Genomic DNA, 26,814 nt, shown 5'->3' with positions numbered 1-26,814 from the left:
TTTGCAAGTATTTACATTAACGGAACTGATATCAATGGCCATGTACAACACGTGTTCCATGACATATCCTCACACACAACACGACCATTCGACTACGTAAATAATAGCAATACTAATACTAAATGGATGTACACTTCATATCTATACATACAAGCAATAATAATAATGACCGTACTCGTAAAATAATAATAATAATAATAATAATAATAATAATAATAATAATAATAATAATAATAATAATAATAATAATAATAATAATAATTGTTCCGGGGTATCTGTGGAACGCAGAGGTGACGAAAGAAGGTGCACTCTTGAATGGGTCTAACTACAGTCCCAAAATTAATTTTAAACTTTAACAAAGGTTATATTTCTTTAGAATTTCAAAAATCAACAAATAACAACATAACAGGTACAATTAGCAATTATTAAAAAAGATTGGGAAAAATCCAAGATTCAGAACCTTAACACTTTGGGCTTTAAGCTCCTAGTTTTACAATATTACAAATGGAAGAAGAATTATTTGGTTAAGGGCAGAAATCCCTTAATTCACGGAGCACTTGCTCCCCAAAATACAATTTATAGCCTTCTAGAGGCACTCTTTACAATTACAAAACTTGAGAAAGAGCTAACCGGCTCTCCGTTTCTTTAAGCTTCCACAAAAATCTTACGCTCTCTGGCCTCCCATGGCCCAACTTTCAATTTGAAACAGGGGTGCCTCGTACCCAACAGGGCCGTTGCGGAAAAGAACAGGTTAAGTAAATGGCCCGAAGCACAAACTGAAAGAAGGCGTACTGCGCTCCAAGATAATGGAAAACCTAAAGGGCTCTAGGCCAACGAAACAGGGGCTATTCCCAAACTACTGAGGTGACTCGTATAGAATTTACTTTAATACATTTAGGCAGAAAACCGTTACAAAACGTAGTCAGCTCAAACCAAGATGAACGGGAGCTCGAGAGAGTACATCACTCTCTATCCCTGACTTGCAGTTAAAAATTTTATGAAATTTTTACATCAGCTGGAAGAAAGTTACATTTTTAAAAAGGTTGTTACATACTAAAGTGTCGGACCTTTTCCTCGGGTTAAACTGCGGAGGTAGCAAGAAAGAATAAAGTTATGTGGCCATTACGTTATACATGTACTAGCTGCTGACGAAAGAGGCCGCCCGCCTCCTGCTTAACACACACACTCCGAAAGGTGACGATGAATTTGCCAAGAAACGAGAAAATTCGCTGTTTATAAACCTTCCGGGAAGGTTCGATATCATTCAAGACTAAACTAGCCAAACCCTCTCAATTTTATTGCATGAATATCAAAGTTACACTTGGAATCGAACAAGAAGCCTGTGATAGGTTGAAAATTAAATACAGAAATTATTGATTGGCTAGATTCAAAACTGGCGGAAAGAAAAAGGAAATATTGCCAACCCACAAATAAATGAACATCAATCAGTTCCAAAAACCTAGAAATACAAAACTTCTTTAAATTATAACTTCTTACACCTCGCACTAGGGTACATGATCATAGTTTTTAGTGGTTTCCTCTGTGGAAAAATGTCCAAACTTCTTGATGAATGTCAAGCAAAACAAGTAGATATTCACTCGGGTTAGGAAACTGCACAATAACAAAATTACTCAATATTTTAGTGGTGACATCATCTGATTAAAGTTCCAAGTTGGTGTAGTTTCAGTTTCACTGTTTTACCAAGAGAGGAGTTCATTCAGGCGCTAGTTTTGAATGCGCGGCGTTGAGGTGTACCTCCCGGTATAATAATAATAATGCGTAAAGTAATAATAATAATAATTGTTACCGTGTTTTGGTGGTAGTTATGCATGAAAGAAGGTGCTGGGTGGTGAAGGGGTCTCAAGCTACTAAAGTGAAATTAATTTTAAAATTTAACAAGGTTATATTTTCTTTTCAAAATTAGGTAACAACAAATAGAACAGGTACTTAGTAGCCGAAACACGATTGACAATTACAGTTACACAGGTACCCCATTTGGGGCTTCAAAAAGTCAGAAACATAATTCTTGAGCCATGAGCCCAACCTTACAATGAACACCATACAACAAAGGGGCCGAAAACCCCCAAACATGCCAGAAACATCTGCTTCCAATTACATCCAAAAGCCTCCTTGAGGCAGAAACACAATTTTCAAAAAGGGCAACTTCCCCTTAAAATACAAGCCTATCATAGGCCACTCCGAACTCCACCTTTAAGCCGTCCTCAAAGGACATATACACAGGAGCAAAATACCCAATCTACTGAGGTCTGTTAAATGACAAGAAAGTTAATACATGACCTCTAAAATCACAATTTGAGAGGAGGCGAACTTGCACTCCTAATACACTTTGTCTTTAAGACCTATTTTGGCTCTAAGGCCACTGATGCAAGGGCTAATCCCATACTACAGAGGTGACTTAAGAAACTACTAACTTACATTACTGAAGAATAGGTTGCGAAAAATAAGTTCACCTCAAACAATGTGAGTGGGAGCTCGAGAAGGGTAACACTCTCTATCCCAGTATGTCGCTTTACAAGAGAATAGAAGAAAAGAGAAGTTACATTTTAGGAAAAGGTTACATAGGGGAACGCTTAGAACCTGCCCCGAAAGTTAAACTGCTGAGCTGGCAAAGAAAAAATTTATTAATCGGCCATTACCTTATTGTCGACCGCTGCCGAGGAAAGAGGCGCTTCCCGCCTCCAGCTATGTACTTAATACACTGAAAGATGGAACAGAAGTGGCTCGGAGACCCTAAAATCAGCAGTTTAAATACTCTCGCAGAAGGTTCTAGGCGTTAGGGGAAAGAAAACACCCTCCCACAAAGATTTTATTGGGTAGGACCCCGCAACAGATTCAAGTTGGGGAAAGATACACCAGATTGGTCAGAAATTAATTGAAAAAATTCGTGATTGGATACATTCAAAACAAGGGGAAGAAAGGGGTAAATATTGCCAACTTAAACAATGACAGAAAGAAATTTAACAAAGAACAAACTCCTGAAATTAAATTTTCTCCACCAAAATAGTTCTTTGACTCCGCACTAGGGTGCACTATTGTTGATCTTCAGTAGTGTCCTCTAGAAGAGAAAGTTCACACTTCTTAATACAAGCAAGACAAAAGTACGTCGAAAATGACACAGTTCACAAACTCAAAATTTTCCAGGTAGTGACATCTTCTGAGAAATTTGGAAATTAAGACCGTAGATAAAGTTCAGACTTCCTCCAGAAGAGGAGTTTCAACTGGCGCAACTTTTAAATAAACGGTGTGGAGGTGTACCGCCCGGTACAGACCTCCCCCCCCCCCCCAAAAGTTCCTCCACGGGGTAACACAGAAGAACATAAACTTTTGTTTGAAAATAAATTCCAAGTTTTGATGTTGCTATTAAGATAACTTGCAGAAGTATTTGAGAAATTTCTTAATTCGGTTCCAAAATTTGTTGTTGGAGGTGAAGTGAAGTCTTTAGGTTTATAGAAGTTGAATTTCTGAAGATAAGCTTTTACTACTTAAAAGTGAAGGAAAAATTTGCAATGTCCATCAGATATTGCTGTTGAATTCCCAAATGTAGTTATCTCTTATAGTAACTGTCCATGTAGTTGATGTTGATGAAGTTGGATGGCCGGACCGGCCGTTGCAGCTTGCGTCCAAAAGGAGGCCGCTCGAACCCCTCAAGTACCCTGAGATACCGCTCGCCCGCACTATGAGGGGAGCAGAGGTGTTGAAGCACGCCGCGCCCGCGGTGAACATATACAGGCTGCGGGCAAGTAGCAGGTCGTGCGCCGCACATCAGCCTTGGCCGGGAGGAGAGCTCCGGCTCGCCGTGCACATGTCGTCCTCGCTGGAGAGGAGGGGGCCCATCCCCCTCCCCAGTTGCTGCACGGCGCTGCGCTGCTGCGGGGGCACTGAAACATTAAGGCTAGGCGGCAGAATTGTGTTGGACCATCGTGTTTTTGAAGGCACAGGCATTATGGAGAGGTTGAGGGGCCAGCGGCGTGTAGATATCCGTGGCATTTAATCTAATGAAGCCACAGTGTAAGGTGGAGCAGGAGACGGGAGCGTGGTAATGGCCGTGGCAAGAACAGGATGGCAGTTTAACGGATCGGGGCGGGTTTTACAAAAGGCTTACATCTAAAACCAAAATATTATAGAAGGGGCAGAATGCCATAAAAGTGAAACTCAAAAAAAAATATAACCTTCATATCCTTTCAAAATAATATGAAGCAAGTTAACACAAAATTACACCGGTTTCACCTGGGACAGGTGAACCCTAAATATCCTCTCGGTGGCTGGATTACTTAACAATAAGGTAACCGGCGTAAGAAAATCGAGAATGATACAAGGCCCATGAAATCTGGGGGCAAGCTTGCCCGCGGGAACAAAATTTTTGACCATAACCTGGTCACCTACCTTCAAAGGGGTGGGTCTCCGTCCACGATCATACCTTTCCCTAACCTTTTCATGAGACACTTTAAGATTGGCTTTAGCCTTCTTCCAAAGATCTTTAATGTTGTCCGGATCTATTATCTCGGGTAGAATGTCATTCAGAGACCAGAGGTTAGAGAGCGGCGAGTTGGGAACAAACTTGAACATTAACCCTTTGGCACTCAGCCTATATGCAGGTGTTTGCTCGAAGACACTCAGACTAATTTTTGTGATTTTCCAGAGCAAATTACAAAAATTCAACACGTAAAGAGTTTAACACACATTAAAATAAAATTAATCACACTAATACAGGAAACTATAAGCATTTCAGAAATGAATATACCTTGGACGTATTGTTATTGGTTAAGCCCAAAAAAATTATTAAATTTCGAAAATAAATTTAAAAAAATAAATTATGGTTTTCAATGACAGAAAAATTAGACATTGTTGTGTCTTCCTTCTTTACTCTTAGACGTGAATGAAAGAACATTTAATTCTGAATAATTTGATATCAATATGATGTGTGTGCTGCAATTCACTCATGAAGCATTGCACAAAAGTTATTCAGTGTACATGTAACGGTCATCGATGTCAGGGCTTCGCGGTCCGATGCACGGTGAGCAGCTACGACTGTGTCACTTCCCACATAACGGGAATCACTTTCGGCAAAAGAAGGTCATTATTACTGTCTAAATCATCTGAACATTCAAGGATATCGGCCTCATTCGGCCTTGAATATGGCCTAGCCATTACGATAAAAAGATGACGCAAGCACGTGCAACAACGGAGTTATGAAAAGGAGTAAAATTGTAGTTTACGAAGTACATCGAACACACGATATACCAAAGAAACGAAATAAACTATAAACAAAACTCATAGCAAGATCAACTTCTTGTATTCATAAGCCAATCAAAACAGATCCACGCAATAACAACTTCAAATAAACACAACATAAACATTCACGGTCAACAGATTTCATTTGTCGAAAATAAAAATATTTTGTAGGGCTGGTGGATATATCTGTTGAGTTAAACGCAAATTCGACGCTTTAATATACCGTCACGATCAACCGTTACGATTTAACAACTACGCAAATGACCAAAATCCGTAAATAAGACAGAGCCGATGTATCGGCGCCGTGAGCGTTTTGGCCATAACCTCTCGCGCCGATAGATCGGCGCGCTGAGTGCGAAAGGGTTAAAGAAGCTGGAGTGAACTTGTGAGATTCATGAACCGCTGAATTCAAAGCAAAAGCTATCCAATGCAGGGACGTGTCCCACCTGGAAGGATCTTCATGATGATAGGCAATGAGTGCGGACCTGAGATTACGGTTAACCCGTTCAGCCAGAGATGGTTGAGGGTAATACGCAGAAGTAGTTACATGAGAGATGGATAAGTCAAAACAGAATTTACGAAATAAATTAGATGTAAAAGCCTTAGCATTATCGGAAACTATGTATTGACAAGGACCAAAAGAAGCAAAGATAGTATTAAGACAAGAAATGGTGGACTGAGCGGTAGCCAGCTTAGTCGGAAATAACCAGGAAAATCTAGTAAAACCATCTACACATACAAAGATGAACTTGTTGGCATTCCCCTTTGACTGGGGGAAGGGTCCCACATAATCAATATACAGGCGCTCCATGGGGCGCGACGCTTGATGAGAAGACAAAAGACCTACCTTAGTGGACATGGTCGGTTTACTAAGCAAACAGGATTTACAAGCTTTTACAAGTTCCCGGATTTCACCGTCCATACCTTTCCAGATGAACATTTCACGAATCTTCTCACGAGTTTTAAAGATACCCAGATGCCCTCCTAGTGGGGTCTCATGATAATACTTGAAGATCATAGGTACCAGAACAGCTGGAACGACAACTTTCATCATCTTGTCATGCCTCGAAGGGCAACATAAAACACCATTCCTCAGAACATAAGGGACAACATGTTCCCCAGAAGAAAGGGTTTCCATTATCGGAGCCAGCGTCGGATCTTCACGTTGGTATTTCTCGATATCCCTAAACAGCATGGGAACATCTGTTAGGATGGCATTAACCTCAGATAGCATGGACTCGGGGGGTGATGGACTGTCGACCTGTTCATGCTTCTCAACGTCGTCTGAAAACATACGGCTGAGTCCATCAGCGACAACATTTTCGGTACCTCGGATATGCCTGACATTGAATTGGAAGGCAGAAATACGGATGGCCCAACGGGCTATACGACCAGTACGACGCGGCCTACCTAAGACTCAGCTTAATGCTTGATTATCTGTCTCCAGGTCGAATTTGACATGTTCCAGATAGAGACGGAACTTTTCTAAGGCAAATAAGACTGCCAACCCTTCGAGCTCATAGATGGAATACTTGGCTTCTTGAGCCGATAGAGTCCTAGATGCATAGGCGATGGGTCGCCTCCCTAGTTCAGTCTCTTGAAGAAGGACTGCCGCTACCGCCGACGACGACGCGTCCGTTTGGACGATGAATTTCTTTGAGAAATCAGGCATGGCAAGGACAGGGGCATTACAGAGAGCTAATTTCAGATCTTCAAAAGCGGCTTGTTGAGAAGGTCCCCACTCGAATTTGATGCCTTTCCTACGAAGAAGGTTCAATGGCGCCGCTCTATTAGCAAAGTTAGGAATGAACTTTCTGAAGAAATTCACCATACCAATGAACCTGGCGATACCTTTAATGTCCTTGGGAGGTTTAAAATCACGGATGGCCTGTGTTCTAGAATGATCGACTGCTACACCATCAGGTGACACAATATGCCCTAGGAATGACATAGAGGGCTTAGCAAAAGCGACCTTGGACAACTTGACAGTTAACCCAGCCTTACGAAGGCGATTCAGAACTTCTCGCAGATGATCTAGATGTTCTTCGAAGGTCTCCGAAAACACGACGACATCATCCAAGTAGTGATATAAGTACTCAAATTTGATGTCGGAGAAGACCCTATCTAGTAGCCTAGTGAGCACAGCTGCTCCCGTGGGGAGCCCGAAAGGTACGCGGTTGTATTCATATAAATTCCAGTCCGTGGCAAACGCTGTAAGGTGTTTAGACTCTTCAGCAAGGGGAATTTGATTATAGGCCTGATTCAAGTCCAAGATAGTAAAGAACTTGGCCTTACGAAACCATGAAAAGCAAGAATGAAGGTCGGGAAGGGGCACAGATTGTAACACCACCTTCCGATTGAGAGCCCTGTAGTCAATTACAGGCCTGAAGCCCCCTTGGGGTTTCGGGACTAGAAAAATAGGCGAAGAATACGCTGACTTAGAGGGCCTAATAATACCATCCTTCAACATCTGATCGATGATTTCTTTCAGAGCCTTCATTTTAGGTGGAGATAGCCTATACGGTGGAAAACGGACAGGAATCGAATCCGTGACCTCAATTTTGTATTCGATCAGGTCAGTAACGCCAAGAGTATCAGAGAATACCTCGGGAAACGACTGACATGGTTTGCGAATACTATCAGCCTGCTCCTCAGGTAGATGTCTAAGGTCTAACAACATCTCATCCTGGGTAGGCGAAATAGAAGAACATGACACAGAATTACACTTTAATAGTGGAATTTTACAACTAGAAGCAAATTTGAACGTGCACGACCTAGACTGGAGATCGAGCACAAGACCAGTGTGAGAAATAAAGTCAGCTCCCAATATAATGGGGCAAGACAATTGCTTGGCCACAAACAATTTAATTTTCCATGTAAATTTAAAAATACGAATTTTGACCAGTAAGGAACCTAGAATTTCTAATGGAGATGTATTAGCAGAAACACATTTCACAGGAGAAGAGTCATAGACAGGTAGGTTACAAACAGACTTCAATTTCGAGTACCATTCAGCCGAAATAATGGAACAAACACTGCCTGAATCTAATAGAGCTGTTATAGGTTCGTTATTTACCTCAATCTTAAGGAAAGGAACAGGTGCGGGGGTATCCGCCGCAATCTTAAGACACTCTTTGGGGCATTCAAAGGACAGATTAGCAGATTTAACGTTCCCAGGATTTTCGATCTGCTTACCAGGGGCTGAGCCTCGGGAAGATGAATTAGTTGACTCAGCCGAAGCCACTAGTCACTTGTGATTGTTGTTGGAAGTTACCCCAGAAGTTGAGCAGGAGGGGGTGCTATTCGAATTGGGACAATTCTTGGCGATATGTGAGAAAGCCCCACATTTAAAACAGCCTTGTGATGAACCAGCTCCATTATTTGCCCTACTAGACTTGATCAGAGGACACTTATTGCGCAGGTGGTCAGGCGCCCCGCACGCATAACATTTACGGGGATTAACTGGTCGGCGAGGTGGAGGCCGAGTGTTACTAAAGGAAGGCGGGGGTTCTTTCGCGACACGCAAAGAATCGGCGTATCTAACTCCTTCCGCCGAGACGGCCAACGCTTCAAGTTCCGAGAAGGTTTGCGGGCACGCCGCGAAACACAAATATGACCTATAGGGAGGTGAAATTCCCTCTACAATAGCCTGCACAATCTGATCTTCAGGAAAATGAAGGGCAAACACCCTAGTATAAAACTTAATGTCCTGTATGAAATCAGCCAAGTTTTCATCCAAGCGCTGTACCCGATAATAGTATTTCTGAATCAGAGATGACCTCGCGCGGGCAGGAATGAAATTTGCAAGCAAGTGTGCGTGAAAATCTTCAATAGATGACTGTTCAGCAATAGCTCTTACTATTTTATCTGAGAGAACACCAATAGCATAAGGATAGATTATTTGTAAAATTTGACAAGGCGAAAGAGAAAACACAAGGGCGTGATCCTGAAATTCAACTAAAAATCTTAAAAATGAAATAACTTCACTGGTGGTGTTGACAGAAAACTTAGAGATACCTCTTAGCAACATTGCCAATGGATGAGGCAAGCTGCTAAACCCGGGTGACATAGTAGGTAGAGGTTTCAGGGGCAAAGAAGTTAATTCAGCACGGATGTTACTCAACGATGCACGGCGTTCAGACTCGTTGTCCAATGGGGCAGAAATAGTTTGAGCAGTGGGGGTTTTCCTATTTACTTCTCCCTTAGGAGACTCTTCCTCGCTACCTACATTCACTATGGTGGGTTGATCAGATTTGGGAGGAATTTCCCCAGTTAACAATTGAGTGACTTTACTAGACAATTCAGAAATAGTTTCAAGGAGCGTATTAGCTTCCTTCCTCTGAACGTCATTCACCTTTAGAGACAACAGATCATTAACTCTATTTGAAAAATGATATAGCCTGCCTTGCACACGCTTAATCTGATTAGGAGACGGATCATTTTCATCAAAGAAACTAACGACCGATGCTAGCCCAGTAATGTTCTCGACGATCGTGGAAAGAGAGTCATCAATTTCTTTCTCTCCCAAATTGGGGATGGAAATGGGCAAATCAAGGGAGTCTCTAAGCTTGTTAGTGTCGATAGCAACCGTGCCTCCAGATTGCACGTTTCTAATAGTTAATTCGTAGATCAACTCCTCTTTGCGCAAGTAGTTAAGGAGGAGAACATCGCGAGGGCCGGGCATGATAACAGAAAAATTTTGAAAAACCTCAATAAAAAATTTCCAGCAACTGAGAAAATGGTTAGAGTTCGGATCAAAACAGAGCTTAGCCGTCAAAAGGGGCTAAATTGAGACCCATTCAACCACGCTCTGCTACCACTTGTTACCGTGTTTTGGTGGTAGTTATGCATGAAAGAAGGTGCTGGGTGGTGAAGGGGTCTCAAGCTACTAAAGTGAAATTAATTTTAAAATTTAACAAGGTTATATTTTCTTTTCAAAATTAGGTAACAACAAATAGAACAGGTACTTAGTAGCCGAAACACGATTGACAATTACAGTTACATAGGTACCCCATTTGGGGCTTCAAAAAGTCAGAAACATAATTCTTGAGCCATGAGCCCAACCTTACAATGAACACCATACAACAAAGGGGCCGAAAACCCCCAAACATGCCAGAAACATCTGCTTCCAATTACATCCAAAAGCCTCCTTGAGGCAGAAACACAATTTTCAAAAAGGGCAACTTCCCCTTAAAATACAAGCCTATCATAGGCCACTCCGAACTCCACCTTTAAGCCGTCCTCAAAGGACATATACACAGGAGCAAAATACCCAATCTACTGAGGTCTGTTAAATGACAAGAAAGTTAATACATGACCTCTAAAATCACAATTTGAGAGGAGGCGAACTTGCACTCCTAATACACTTTGTCTTTAAGACCTATTTTGGCTCTAAGGCCACTGATGCAAGGGCTAATCCCATACTACAGAGGTGACTTAAGAAACTACTAACTTACATTACTGAAGAATAGGTTGCGAAAAATAAGTTCACCTCAAACAATGTGAGTGGGAGCTCGAGAGGGGTAACACTCTCTATCCCAGTATGTCGCTTTACAAGAGAATAGAAGAAAAGAGAAGTTACATTTTAGGAAAAGGTTACATAGGGGAACGCTTAGAACCTGCCCCGAAAGTTAAACTGCTGAGCTGGCAAAGAAAAAATTTATTAATCGGCCATTACCTTATTGTCGACCGCTGCCGAGGAAAGAGGCGCTTCCCGCCTCCAGCTATGTACTTAATACACTGAAAGATGGAACAGAAGTGGCTCGGAGACCCTAAAATCAGCAGTTTAAATACTCTCGCAGAAGGTTCTAGGCGTTAGGGGAAAGAAAACACCCTCCCACAAAGATTTTATTGGGTAGGACCCCGCAACAGATTCAAGTTGGGGAAAGATACACCAGATTGGTCAGAAATTAATTGAAAAAATTCGTGATTGGATACATTCAAAACAAGGGGAAGAAAGGGGTAAATATTGCCAACTTAAACAATGACAGAAAGAAATTTAACAAAGAACAAACTCCTGAAATTAAATTTTCTCCACCAAAATAGTTCTTTGACTCCGCACTAGGGTGCACTATTGTTGATCTTCAGTAGTGTCCTCTAGAAGAGAAAGTTCACACTTCTTAATACAAGCAAGACAAAAGTACGTCGAAAATGACACAGTTCACAAACTCAAAATTTTCCAGGAAGTGACATCTTCTGAGAAATTTGGAAATTAAGACCGTAGATAAAGTTCAGACTTCCTCCAGAAGAGGAGTTTCAACTGGCGCAACTTTTAAATAAACGGTGTGGAGGTGTACCGCCCGGTACAATAATAATAATAATAATAATAATAATAATAATAATAATAATAATAATAATAATAATAATAATAATAATAATTCGAGCTCGATACTTGTGTTCGTTACCCATGGATGAGAGAATATTGTTTTCAAGTTATACCTCTTATCGCACTTCTGTTAACGCACTTGCGCCACTACGTCATGAATTTGCATGCAGAAGATAGTGGGTTCGAACCCCATTGTCGGTATCCCTGAATATGGTTTTCCATGGCTTCCAATTTTCACACCAGACAAAAATGCTGACACTGTACCTTAATTAAGGCCTCGGTCGCTTTAATCCCACTCCTAGCCCTTTCCTATCCCATCGTCACCGTAAGACCTATCTGTGTCGGTGCTACGTAAAGAAGATTGTATATATATATATATGCGTCTTGAATTTCGGAGCATGTGTGAAACTCTATAAGGAGACGAACCTAGGCTTCTATTCAGAGAGAGAGGGTGAACATTTGAACCATTGCAAGAAACGAGTATCATAAATTTTTTTAAACATCCATGAATAGACTAAGATCATACTTGGAAGTCAAGTAATTCAAAAATTAACTATTCCTGGAGCCATTTTCACATACCATTTATAAAGAATCCATTCTCGTAATTTTGCCCCATATTTCTGTTACCGGTGTATCCTGAAATGTACAGCCATCACGGTATTCTTTTTCACCCTTTCCCTATTTTTCTTTTGGCCTTCCCTTCTATAACCAACTGTAGACGGTAATATTTCTACAGAATTGAAGCACTTAACTTCCGAGTCGTCTGATGGAGCATAGTAACTCCTAAGAAAGGCTTTAAATGAAAAAAGTAAGAAATTTATGTAAAATGTATTATGTGTAGGTTCGTGGGCGGAGAGCTGAACGCGTGCTACAACGCGGTGGACAGACATGTAGAGGCGGGCAACGGCAACAAAGTGGCGCTCATCCACGACAGTCCCGTCACGAGAACCATCAGACACGTAACCTACGGCGAACTGCAAGACAAGGTGAGTTACAACATACACTGGCAGGAACAATGAACTTATTTCTTACAACGTAAACTGAAAATGACGTGGATTTCTTCCCTCTTTCTTTCATTACTTTTTGCCTCTATTTCAAACTCTGGTATCACAGCAGCGGTCGAGAGTGACTGGGAGAACTTCAAATTACCTTCACGGCCTGTGACGTAGTCACAACGTCACTGTATCTGAATAGCATAGGCTCATCGCCTGCTTGCCCGCTCGCTTATAGTGCTGTGTGCCCGCGGGACGAAATGCCCAGCGTGAACACCTCTGATGTAGATTAACGTACAGGTGACGAGTATCATCCTGCGGTACAGTTTTCCATAATGTCCTGAACATGTTCAGTGGGAGAGAGGTGCGCGCATCGTGCTGACTAGGGCAGCTATCGAACATGTAGTAATAGTAGCAGCAGTAGTATGTGGACGAGCATTTTCCTGCCAGAAAAAAAGTATATCACATTCCCGTTGCAGGAATGGGAGCAGGACGGGTCAAACGATGTCCTGGATGCAGCGAGCACTGATTAACGGACCCTCCATGAACACTATGATGCCAGGAGTTGGACCTGTATGTCGGAGGAGAATACACTCTGGAATATGACGTTCACGTAAACAGCCATCACTTGCATGAAGGCAGAAACATCGCTAAACACAACAGAGCGCCATTCCATTCTCCAGGTAATCCTTGCCCGACGCAAGTGGATACGTGCGACGTTTATCTGTACGACGGGGACATCCCGAACCTGATGTACGGTTAGGGGCCTGCTCAAGAGACCATAGTTTTTTAATGATACTTGTTCGTGGCGTTGACCTCTACAGATCTTTTTCCACTACTTTCACCATTTGAGAGGAATCTGCGTGTAAGTGTAATTGCGGAAGTGTAGAGTGTTCAAGACGACACATACACCCAGTCCCCAGGCCAGGGATATTAATAATTTACAATTAAAAACCCCTGATCCGACCGGAAATCGAAGCCGCGGCCGCCGGGTGACAGGCGGACGCGTTGCCCCCTACACCACGGGGCCGGACAGAGACCATCGTTGATAACATCGCCACACTGCGGATGCATCATAACCAACGGGTGCACCATCCCGCCTCGTGAAGTCCCACAATATGACCCCTCTCAAACGGTTATAGGCGGATTGCACAACAGGGGTGTGTACGCATACGCCATAGTTCGACTTTAACACACGTACACAACATCCAACCTTCCAGGCCCATACGGTACTGTCTAGTGTGTAGCTGGGCACGGCCGGTGACGACGCAGATCTGTCCTGCAATGCCATTCGGATGAGGTACGGTATCGATCTTCTCGGGAGGGGGGTGTCCGGATGGTGCGATCAGACCCATCTGATCGTGTTCTACGGCCTTCTGTGAACCATCCTGTAAATACCTATTCGTCCCACACGAGCAGCAATTTCCCGGTTGGATGCATCACGTTCTCTCATGCCAACAATGCGCCCTCTTTCAAACTCACTCATTTGACGGTATAGTTCTCGCATACGTCTGTGAGGCATCCTGCATGTCTGCTCAAGTCACACTAGAAGTTATATTTGCAGAGTTCTGGTACCACTTCCACTTCCGGCTCCTGGGAGAGGCCTGATCCGTTGGGTGACATCGCAGCGTGGTGCGGGACTGCTAGCTAAGAGCGTGCCCTTAACCTTATTTGTCTAACAGCGCGCTCTTAACCTCACATGGCCTTAAACTGGCTAGGTGTCCAAGCTTAACCTTACAGACCTCGGGTTCGATCCTGGGCTTAAGCACGTTAACTTACAGACCCAAGTTCGATGCCAAAAAGTGCAAGCTTACACTAACAGCCAACGTAATTATGGCTAAGAGGGCAAGCTTAACCTAACAGGCACTACGTGTCTAGACTTAACCTCGCAGATCCCGGGTTCGACCCCAGGTCTAAGGTCGTTAAACTTACAGACCTAAGTTCGATGCCGAGGCTAACCGCATAACCATGCAGGCTTAACCGTACATGACGTTAATGGCTAGAGTGTAGGCTTAGTCTCACGGTGACCAGGCGTTAACCTAACTGTTTCTCTTCCCTACACCCTGGCTAAAAGTGCAGTTCTAAGGTTATGCTGACCGCGCTTAACCTAACCTAATGCACACCCTGGCAAAAAGTGTAGACTTAACCTTACGCTGACCAGGCGTTAACCTAATCAGTTGCCCTTCCCCAAACCCTGGCTAAAAGTGCAGACTTTATTAATAGGGGCGTAACATTGGAAAGGGACTTAAGGGAACTTGGAGCTGAACTTGGAACAAGATTGCGGCTATAAGGCTTAATACGCATGCTTTATTCATACAGGCGTAATGTCGGAAGGTGACTTCGGGGGCTCCGAGCTGAACTAAGAACAAGATGGCTGCAAATGGGCCTAGGGAGATGGTATAAGGCTTAATACATGTACTTTATTCATAGGGGGCGTAATATTTGGGAAGCATCTTTGGGGATTGAAGGTGAACCCAACCTCCCAGGCTAACCGAAAAAGAGTAAGATTAACTGTACAGAATTTAAGTTCAATACCCGGACTAACCGCATTAAAAGTGCAGGCTTAACCTTACGCTGATCAGGCGTGAACCTAACCGGTTGCCCTTCCCTACTCCAGCTTAAACATAACTTTACACCCTAGCTAATTGTGCGGGGCTTAACCTCACGCTGACCAGGCATGAACCTAACCGGAAGCCCTTCCCTACATTAGATTAGCGACTACACGTTGAACTAATAGGACTAGGGAGATGGTGTAAGACTTAATACATACGCTTTATTCATAGGGGAGTAACTTTCGAATGCGACTAAAGGGAGCTTGGAGCTGAACTTGGAACAAGATTATGCCTGTGCTGATGCGTAACGCGCTGTTCGTTTCTTAGTGTCCGGACACTCAATATTTTATTTGAACTGTAGAGCTTATAGATTTGAACAGTGGCGGTGGGCTCTCAGGAGCACATGAGCACGTGAACACCCAGTTGTAGCGCATATTCACGCATTCATGGATACGGGTAATTCAAAATTGTTTCCTTTCTTCGACCTGATTTCGTCAATCGATCGAAAGCAATCGACTTATATCGAAGCTCCGTTACACTGACAGCTGTTCGTTTCGACTGACAATGCCAGGGAGGACACTGGAGATTTTGCTACGAGCCTAAAGACTATACGCATGCGCATGGAGATGACGTCATGGTTTATGCACAGATATATCCATAAGCAAGGAGCACGGTAAGGAACGTGCCTTTACGTCTACAACCACCCTCAAACCAGGTATAGTATTACAGGTGACCATAAGGGTTCGCCACCTCCCCTGTTACTGTTGGCCACAGCTCCCAGAAGTTACTATTGCATTACATTGCAGGAAGATTTCGCTAGTAGCTAATACTAAAGAGGTTTTCGTTATCACGGGATCAGAAAGCCAGAGCCTCAGCCAAAGCCTGAGCGACTCAGCCCGGCAGTCGTAATTTTACTTTTCTTGTACACTCACAGATTAGTCTCGGGAAAATAAATCCTCAGTTTTAAAGTTACTCCCATTTTATGAGTAGAGAAGTAACCGTACAAGGAAGGATTTAAGTAAATGATTTTGTACTTATTTGCATTCTACTTTGGTATATTTTGGAAGTGAACACAAACTTTGCTGTGAACCCACTGAAAATTTGGTCATGAGCCGCCGCTGGATTTGAACTCTAGAGACTTATGACTAGGGATGTGGTGAAAGGCTTAATACATATGCTTTATTCATAGGAGCTGTAACGTTGGAAGCTGAACTGAAAAGGATGGCGGCACGGGACTAGGGAGACAGTACAAGCCCTAATACATATGCGTTATTCATAGGTTGAACAAAAGTAACATTGGTCAAAATATCTAAGCTACACAAAGATCGAGTCTAGGATTCCCTTGAACAAAAAGAGAACGGACATCAAACTTGGAACTCTCTTACACCGAAGCTTAACATAACCAGGAAATCGAATACTAGATTTGTTCTTGGGCCGAAGACTAGTGTAACCTAACAGCTCAATCCGCTACAAAACAAAAAAACAAAAAAACAAAAAAGGAATGATGAAAATGTATTATGAAGCGAACAATGTCACGTCTCAGTAGAATTGTTTCTGCAAGCAGCAAGAGTTACTAATCTAGCAAAAATTTGCTAATGTAACTTTTAGTGCATTTAGCTACGTGCCCATATATGTCATCGCCCCGGTCTGCGTGCGAAAAAATATGCATATTTTTGAACTTTGGCCGATTGTCCCAACACTCCACATTATCCACCAACACAAAAACACATAATAGTGAATACATCTTACCTCATAGCGTTGGCGTCAGAAGGGGCATCCGTCCATAAAACAGGGCCAAATCACATGTGCGACATAGTTTGCACCCGCAACCCCACCAAGGTGTGGGAACATCTTCAGTAGTAGTTTTTTTTTGTTTTTTTTTTTGTTATTTTTGATATTTTGCTTAACGTCGCACCGACACAGATATGTCTTACGGCAACGATGGGATAGGAAAGGCCTAGGAATTGGAAGGAAGCGGCCGTGGCCTTAATTAAGGTACAGCCTCGGCATTTGCCTGGTGTGAAAATGGGAAACCACGGAAAACCATCTTCAGGGCTGCCGACAGTGGGGCTCGGGCCCACTATCTCCCGACTACTGGATACTGGCCGCACTTAAGTAGTAGTAGTAGTAGTAGTAGTAGTAGTAGTTTATCTCTCATTTTATGATACTTCTCTACCAGAACGCGTCGTGTTTGATTATTACTTCGTTCTCGCCTATTAGTATAATGGGCCTCGGACATTTTCAGTCATCAGTTCCGCGTACTTGTGGTGCAGAATCTGATGATTGCGTTATTGTGAGAATCTATGGCAACACGTGCCTAATATTATTATTTACGACATGTACCCCTGGGATCTAAGGCACACTTCGGACATTTGATTTCAGGGTTTGTTGAAGTAACCTAAGATGCATCATACTCAGGGTGTCCGGCTGTTGGGCTGAATGGTCAATGTAGAGGCCTTCGCCTCAAAGGACCCTGGATTGGATTCCCGACCGTGCCGGAAGTTTACTCCCCTTTGGTTCCTTCCTTTAGATCGGGGACCGGGTGTTTTGTGATCGCAATACTAAATACATCCCTCTACACAAGGTTGGTATCAGAAAAGGCATCTGCTCGTAAATGTAGACTTAATCCGCATTAGTGCTGACCCCAGACAAATGGCAAAATGCCAAGAAAGAATGAAAGATACCACACTCAGGATAGCCGCTGTCAACACCTCGAGTCGAACCTCAAATCTCCGAACAGCGTAACGTTCAACTGCAATCGGTCAATGGATATATTGGCTTGGTTACAAAATGGGGTCTTATTACTTCGATCAGATGCCCGACTGATTCGTCTAAGAGATGCCTCTCTCATTTTATAAAATACTAACCAGCTATGTGTATCTTGATAAAGTGTAAATCTGTGATCAAATCTTCTGCATTGTAAACTATAACGCCTTGAAGCTGTGTCCGGCTCCATGGCTAAATGGTTAGCGTGCTGGCCTTTGGTCACAGGGGCCCCGGGTTCGATTCCCGGCAGGATCGGGAATTTTAACCATCATTGGTTAATTTCTCTGGCATGGGGGCTGTGTGTATGTGTCGTCTTCATCATCATTTCATCTTCATCATGATGCGCAGGTCGCCTAAGGGAGTCAAATCGAAAGACCTGCACCTGGCGAGCCGAACATGTCCTCGGACACTCCCGGCACTAAAAGACATACGCCATTTCATTTCATTTACCTTGAAGCTGTGGTGCCATGCTATGGTTGCCAGACATGTCCTGCTTTTTATCATTTGTCCGTACGTCGGGCAGGAATTTCAATTTGTGATTGTCCGCCATTTAAATAGTAATATTGCGTTTATTGTATGTCTTGAAGTTCATCGATTCAAAATATTAAAAATAACAAAAACCATTAAACATATCATGACGTGACGCTTCATCTAACCTGACAGCTATACAGCTACACAGTATGGCGAGCGTTCCCGTTCGGGGATTAACCATCGTCTCGACCATCTATATATATATAAAATAACTTGTCCTGACTGACTGACTGACTGACTGACTGACTGACTGACTGACTGATTCATCATCACCGAGCCAAAACTACTGGACATAAAGAAATGAAATTTTGGGGCTGTATTGATATTAAGATGTAGGTGCTCGCTAAGAGAGGATTTTCGGATATTCCTTCGCTAAGAGGGTGAAAAGGGGGGATGAAATTTTAAAATGAGTGTTTCTATATCTCAAAACTTTAAAAGTTTACAGATGTAAAAATTGGTATTTAGAATCTTCTTTAAAAATAAGGAAACACGTATTTTTTTCTTTTCAGAAAATCCCAATAGGAGGGGTGAAAAAGGGTGAAAATGGGGAAAAATGGGTTGAATGCCTTTAATCAGGATACCGGTACTTATATCTCAGAAACTGAAGATATTACAGTCCTGAAAATTGGTACTTTTGATCTCTTTTAAAAATAAAGAAATACGTATTTTTTTGTTTTTGGAAAATCCAATTAATGGGAGGGTGAAAAGCGGGTGAATTTTAAAAATGAGTGGATCTATATCTCCAAACTTTTACAGTTTGCAGATGTAAAAATTGGTATTTAGAATCTTCTTTAAAAATGAGGAAACACATTTTTTTTGTTTTCGGAATATCCCAATAGGAGGGATGAAAAAGGTTGAAAAAGGGATTAATTGCCTTTAATGAGGATACTTATATCTCAGAAGCTGAAGATATTACAGACCTGAAAATTGGAATTTGGGATCTCCTTTAAAAATAAAGAAACACATATTTTTTGTTTATGGAAAATCCAATTAATTGGAGGGTGAAAAGTGGGGGGAGAGTTTTTAAAATGAGTGTATCTACATCTCAAAACTTTGAAAATTTTCATATGTAAAAATTGGTATTTAGAATCTCCTTTAAAAATAAAGAAAGATGTATTCTTTAGTTTTCGGAAAATCCCAATAGGAAGGGTGTAAAAGGGTGAATAATGGGTTGAATGCCTTTAATGAGGCTACTTACATTTCAGAACCTGAAGATATTACAGACCTGAAAATTGGAATTTGGGATCTATTTAAAAGTAAAGAAACACGTATGTTTTCGTTTTGGGAAAATCCAAATATTGGGGATGAAAGGGGGGGGTGAATTTTTTAAAATGAGTGTGTCTACATCTTAAAACTTCAAAATTTACAGATGTAAAAATTGGTAGTTAGAATCTCCTTTAAAAATAAAGGAACACGTATTTTTTTGTTTCCTGTAAATCCAAATAGGAGGGGTAAAAGGGGGAAAAATGGGTTGAATGCCTTTAATGAGGATACATATATCTCAGAAACGAAAGATATTACAGAACTGAATATTTGTATAGGGGATCTCCTTTAAAAATAAAGAAACCCGTATTTTTTTTGTTTTTGGAAAATCCAATTAATGGCGGTTAAACAGGAGTGACAAATTGGGGTGAATTTTTTGAAAGACGATATCTACAGAATATCTTGGAAACGTAAAATGTTACAGGCGTAAAATGTGGGTGTTTGGAATCTCCTGTAAATGTAAAGAAACAAAGGTGATTTGTTTTTGGAAACTCCACTTAAGGGGGAATTAAAAAGGGGTGAAATTTTAAAATGTGAATTCTTACAGTATATGTAAAAAAAACTGAACATGTTACAGAAGTGAAAAATGGTATTTTTTATCTCTATTAAACATAAAGAAACGTGTATTTTTAGTTTTCGGAAATACCACTTGGGAGGAGGGGGGGTAAAAGAGACTGAAAATGGTGTTGAATTCTTTTAATTAGGCTACTGATATCTCAAAAATGAAGATGTTACAGACTTACAGACGTGAAATTTGATATTTGCAATCTGCTTTAAAAGTAAAGAAACACGTATACTCGGAAAATCCAATGAAGGGGGGGGGGGGTGAAAGAATTGAAAAATTAATTGACTTAATTGTATGAGAATACATACATCTAATAAAAACTAAAGTTGTTACAGACGTAAAAATTCGTATTTGGATCTCCTTTAAAACAAAGGAAAACGCGTTTTGGGGGGAAAACCATCTTGGAGAGCGAGAGTGTAAAGGAGTTGAATTCCTTTCATGAGGACACATAAATCAAAAACTGAAGGAGTTAGAGTCGTGATAACTGGTATTTGGAAGATCGTTTACTATTAAAGAAACAAGTATTTTTTGCGGGAAAATTCACTTGGGGGGGGGGTGTAGTGTGAAATTAAATTAAACTTTTTATGAATAACTTTAGGAAAATATTAAAGCGAAATTAAAACGATGGGATCAGTCCTATTTCGCCAAATAACATGAAAAATTGTTTCGTTTTCGCTAAATCGAACATAAATTAATGCAAAAAAATCATGCCTCTAAGCATGGGTATCACTATTTAAATGTTGGACAGATCAAACATTTTAAAAAGAAGGTGTCACATTTCCCTTTGGGAAGATCAAATAATCATAGCCCGGCTCCATGGCTAAATGGTTAGCGTGCTGGCCTTTGGTCCAGAGGGTCCAGGGTTTGATTCCCGGCCGGGTCGGGTATTTTAACCTTCATTGGTTAATTCCATTGGCTCGGGGGCTGGGTGTTCGGTGCTATCCCCAACATCTCTGCAACTCACACAACACTCATAACACTATCCTCCACCACAATAATACGCAGTTACCTACACATGGCAGACGCCGCCCACCCTTACCGAAGGGTCTACCTTACAAGGGCTGCACCCGGCTAGAAATACCCACACGAAATTTATTATAAATAATCACAAATAAACCTTGTCTCTCTATCGGCGATGGTGATGGCCATCCATCAACGGTTGCTTGGTAACATCGCGTTAGACATTTTGACATAATTTATACCGGTATTTAAAAAAAAAAGCTGGATAAATTATTTAGACTCAAATTTAACTTTAACCGTGAATAATTTGAATATTTAGATATGCAGTCCGTAGAATTGTAGGATTAATGATGAATCTGTTACCGGAACTTTCTTGTCTGTGGAAGAGTACTTACAGGCTAAAGGCGAATCAATTTCTTTCGGTACAGTACTGGACTTAGCGGCTTTCTGTATGAATTTTTGCCTTTAGTATGTCTTAAAAGATCCCCAGCATCTTTATATATCCAACTGCTATAAAGCAATCACACGTGACACTTTACCCCACTTTCATTACGTTCAACTTTAAAACATACTTTTGCCTTAGTTTGAAAAAAAGTCATAAGTCTCTACTTTTAGACATATTAGTATTATTATCTTATTTGAAGGTATCTCAAGACATTTGAAAACTGGCAGGTAACACAAAACAGAACCATAAACGGAAAAAACGCAATGAATTGTACCCTTTTCATTAACATACGAACGCACATGGCACAAATCAGTGAGGGACTGATGTAATATTGAAATGTGAATTATGAACCAAACTAGCAAGATACCCGTGCTTCGCTACGGTATTATACTGAAATTTATAATTGAATGCTTATTGTTTTAGATATATAATCCGCTGAAATTCGCGATATAACTCGTTTTCTGCGAGAATCCACCAAAATTCCCGATCTGACTCGTTTTCTATTAGATTACGGCACGTTTCCTCCCATTTTTTCAATATTCCTTTCCAGCAATCGATTTCGTACTTCCCGGGCTAGGCTCAGGTATTCCTCCCTGTCAGTTGGGTCCGTAAATCTTTGCCATCTTTTCCTATAATCATTTTTAATATGGATAAAATACTTCAGGAGATCCGGCGTAGTGTCTTATTGGGTGCCTTGGGGGCATTGAACCCGCGGCCGGACTGCATTCTTAGTCATTACCCGTCCAGGACCCGTTTCCAGCGCGGTCCGCACATTTGACGACGGTCCGGAACATTATTATTATTATTGTTATTATTATTATTATTACTATTATATGTTGCTGGAATGGCTGATGACAGGGAAAACCGGAGTATCCGGAGAAAAACCTGTCCCGCCCCCGTTTTGTCCAGCACGAATGAAACATGGAGTGACCGGGATTTGAACCACGGAACCCAGCTGTGAGAGGCCGGCGCGCTGCCGCCTGAGCAACGAAGGATCCCTATAAATACATTAAGAACAGTAAAATCAATTGGTCTCACCTCCTTCTACACCCCATCGCCGTTAAGTTTATTTACCGCCAACACCCCCCCCCCCAAAAAAAATAAAATTAATAAAAGAAGGCTTGTTTCTTTATGTTTAAAGGAGATTCCAAACACCAATGTTCACGTCTATTACCTTCAGTTTTGAGATATAAGTATCCCCATAAAAATAATTTACTTTCTTCACTTCATTTCACACTACACCCCATCCCCAAGTGAATTTTCCCGCAAAAAATACTTGTTTCTTTAATAGTAAACGATCTTCTAAATACCAGTTATCACGACTCTAACTCCTTCAGTTTTTGATTTATGTGTCCTCATGAAAGGAATTCAACTCCTTTACACTCTCGCTCTCCAAGATGGTTTTCCCCCCAAAACGCGTTTTCCTTTGTTTTAAAGGAGATCCAAATACGAATTTTTACGTCTGTAACAACTTTAGTTTTTATTAGATGTATGTATTCTCATACAATTAAGTCAATTAATTTTTCAATTCTTTCACCCCCCCCCCCCCTCATTGGATTTTCCGAGTATACGTGTTTCTTTACTTTTAAAGCAGATTGCAAATATCAAATTTCACGTCTGTAAGTCTGTAACATCTTCATTTTTGAGATATCAGTAGCCTAATTAAAAGAATTCAACACCATTTTCAGTCTCTTTTACCCCCCCCCCCCTCCTCCCAAGTGGTATTTCCGAAAACTAAAAATACACGTTTCTTTATGTTTAATAGAGATAAAAAATACCATTTTTCACTTCTGTAACATGTTCAGTTTTTTTACATATACTGTAAGAATTCTCGTTTTAAAATTTCACCCCTTTTTAGTTCCCCTTAAGTGGAGTTTCCAAAAACAAATCACCTTTGTTTCTTTACATTTACAGGAGATTCCAAACACCCACGTTTTACGCCTGTAACATTTTACGTTTCCAAGATATTCTGTAGATATCGTCTTTCAAAAAATTCACCCCAATTTGTCACTCCTGTTTAACCGCCATTAATTGGATTTTCCAAAAACAAAAAAATACGGGTTTCTTTATTTTTAAAGGAGATCCCCTATACAAATTTTCAGTTCTGTAATATCTTTCGTTTCTGAGATATATGTTTCCTCATTAAAGGCATTCAACCCATTTTTCCCCCTTTTACACCCCTCCGATTTGGATTTACAGGAAACAAAAAAATACGTGTTCCTTTATTTTTAAAGGAGATTCTAACTACCAATTTTTACATCTGTAAATTTTGAAGTTTTAAGATGTAGACACACTCATTTTAAAAATTTCACCCCCCCTTTCATCCCCAATATTTGGATTTTCCAAAAACGAAAAAATACGTGTTTCTTTACTTTTAAATAGATCCCAAATACCAATTTTCAGGTCTGTAATATCTTCAGGTTCTGAAATATAAGTAGCCTCATTAAAGGCATTCAACCCATTATTCACCCTTTTACACCCTTCCTATTGGGATTTTCCGAAAACTAAAGATTACAACTTTCTTTATTTTTAAAGGAGATTCTAAATACCAATTTTTACATATGAAAACTTTCAAAGTTTTGAGATGTAGATACACTCATTTTAAAAACTCTCCCCCCCCCTTTTCACCCTCCAATTAATTGGATTTTCCAAAAACAAAAAATATGTGTTTCTTTATTTTTAAAGGAGATCCCAAATTCCAATTTTCAGGTCTGTAATATCTTCAGCTTCTGAGATATAAGTATCCTCATTAAAGGTAATTAATCCCTTTTTCACCCTTTTTCATCCCTCCTATTGGGATATTCCGAAAACAAAAAAAATATGTGTTTCCTCATTTTTAAAGAAGATTCTAAATACCAATTTTTACATCTGCAAACTGTAAAAGTTTGGAGATATAGATTCACTCATTTTAAAAATTCACCCCCTTTTCACCCTCCCATTAATTGGATTTTTCAAAAACAAAAAAATACGTATTTCTTTATTTTTAAAAGAGATCAAAAGTACCAATTTTCAGGACTGTAATATCTTCAGTTTCTGAGATATAAGTACCGGTATCCTGATTAAAGGCATTCAACCCATTTTTCCCCATTTTCACCCTTTTTCACCCCTCCTATTGGGATTTTCTGAAAAGAAAAAAATACGTGTTTCCTTATTTTTAAAGAAGATTCTAAATACCAATTTTTACATCTGTAAACTTTTAAAGTTTTGAGATATAGAAACACTCATTTTAAAATTTCATCCCCCCTTTTCACCCTCTTAGCGAAGGAATATCCGAAAATCCTCTCTTAGCGAGCACCTACATCTTAATACCAATATAGCCCCAAAATTTCATTTCTTTATGTCCAGTAGTTTTGGCTCGGCGATGATGAATCAGTCAGTCAGTCAGTCAGGACAAGTTATTTTATATATATAGATTAATACGAAGAGCCTCTGTGGTGTAGTGATTAGTGTGATTAGCTGCCACTCCCGGAGGCCCGGGTTCCATTCCCGGCTCTGCCACGAAATTTGAAAAGTGGTACGAGGGCTAGAACGGGGTCTACTCAGCCTCGGGAGGTCAACTGAGTAGAGGTAGGTTCGATTCCCACCTCAGCTATTTTGGAAGTGGTTTTCCGTGGTTTCCCACTTCTCCTCCAGAAAAATACCGGGATGGTACCTAATTTAAGGCCACGGCCGCTTCCTTCCCTCATCCTTGTCTATCCCTTCCAATCTTCCCAACCCTGTTCAGCATAGCAGGTGAGGCCGCCTGGGCGAGGTAGTGGTCATCCTCCCCAGTTGTATCCCCGACCCAATGTCTCACGCTCCAGGACACTGCCCTTGCGGCGGTAGAGGTGGGATCCCTCGCTGAGTCCGAGGGAAAAACAACTCTGGAAGGTACGCAGATTAGAAAGAAAGAAAGACGCTTCTGTTAAAATGAGAATGTCTTCTGTTCCCCTCACACATGCGATATTGGAACACAATATCAAGATCGTAATTTTCCATGAATTTCGCTGCATTTTCACACGTATCGCAAAATAATTAAATTTCGCTTTAAACTGACCTTGTCGCTTTAATTCGCTGTAATTTACGGAAACAAAAGCACTAATTTCTTAACCAGAATCATACGATTCGTTAAGACATTTCAAAATCGCTTCAGAATATTTTTTTGTCGCGTTTGTCGTTAATGCGAAAAATCATACCTCTACGCATGTTTATTGCGTGTGTTATGAAATTTAAAAAATGAAAATAGTTTCTGAAGTGAAGTTCAGTAACATTGTATATGATGACATGGTTACTCTGCGCCATATAGGCCTAAACTATTTCTTTCCGCTATGACAAGAGGGAAGAAATCTGGTCGATTGTATTCAAATAAAAGGCATCTGTATCACGAATAACCCGTCAAGCACATTTTATATTTGATTTACCATATCAGTAGCAAGGTCTGATATCCGCAACACGCTCTCAAGTACAGTAGCAGATATCGCTGACAGCTTTACTAGCAACGGAAGTTCCCTCTTGATAAGAAAGGGCGGTGAAAGCTTTATCATTGTCATGATTGGTTATCACCTGTCTGTTGCGAAAATGACATTCAATTACACGGGTCAACACAGCGCTATTAGTGACCGATGACCATGTCAGCAAGTAAAAGTGGCGAAATATTTGCAGAACAAAAGAGTTCAAAGCGCGTGATTTATTATTAAACTAACTGTTGCCCACGGCTCCGCCCACGTCGACGAAGTCCTGCAAATTAAACGATTATATCCCTTGAGCTTCGTACAAAATCTCAAAATGGAATCCAAAAGTGTGCTAGTATTAGATTATTACAGTGAAATAAATCTAAACAAACCTTGACTGTTAGAAGGTAATACTTCCGGTACTGACTAACATAAAACAGACACAGCTGATTTTATGAGCTACACATCACATCTTATTCTTGTGTTTACTGCTAAGTTATCGCAATTGTGGGCTACCTTTTAAAGATATGAAAGAGTTCTTACAGACTTTTTCGTAGAACTTCTTACACTCGATCATTTTTATACGCATAGCTTGAGTGTTTATTAAGCGGTTTAAGCAGTGTTAAGCCGAGCCAAACGAATGCTCTTCCTATATCCAGCTCAGGGTCTCTACTGAAATGAAATGGCGTATGGCTTTTAGTGCTGGGAGATGCCAGGACGTGTTCGGCTCGC

General features: G+C 40.9%; 1 protein-coding gene across 1 annotated transcript in view; it reads left to right on the top strand.

Annotated features, from left to right (window-relative positions):
• LOC136866044 (acyl-CoA synthetase short-chain family member 3, mitochondrial) overlaps positions 1-26,814 on the top strand; it is a 231,289-nt gene that overhangs the window by 85,170 nt on the left and 119,305 nt on the right. The window contains exon 3 of the mRNA XM_067142670.2: positions 12,420-12,564. Within this exon, the coding sequence (XP_066998771.2) occupies positions 12,420-12,564 (145 nt within the window). The remainder of the gene's footprint in view (positions 1-12,419; positions 12,565-26,814) is intronic.

This window comes from Anabrus simplex, chromosome 3, assembly GCF_040414725.1.
Source record: "Anabrus simplex isolate iqAnaSimp1 chromosome 3, ASM4041472v1, whole genome shotgun sequence".
In the NCBI taxonomy this organism is placed as follows: Eukaryota; Metazoa; Arthropoda; class Insecta; order Orthoptera; family Tettigoniidae; genus Anabrus; species Anabrus simplex.
This window is presented reverse-complemented; position numbering and strand designations above follow the sequence as displayed.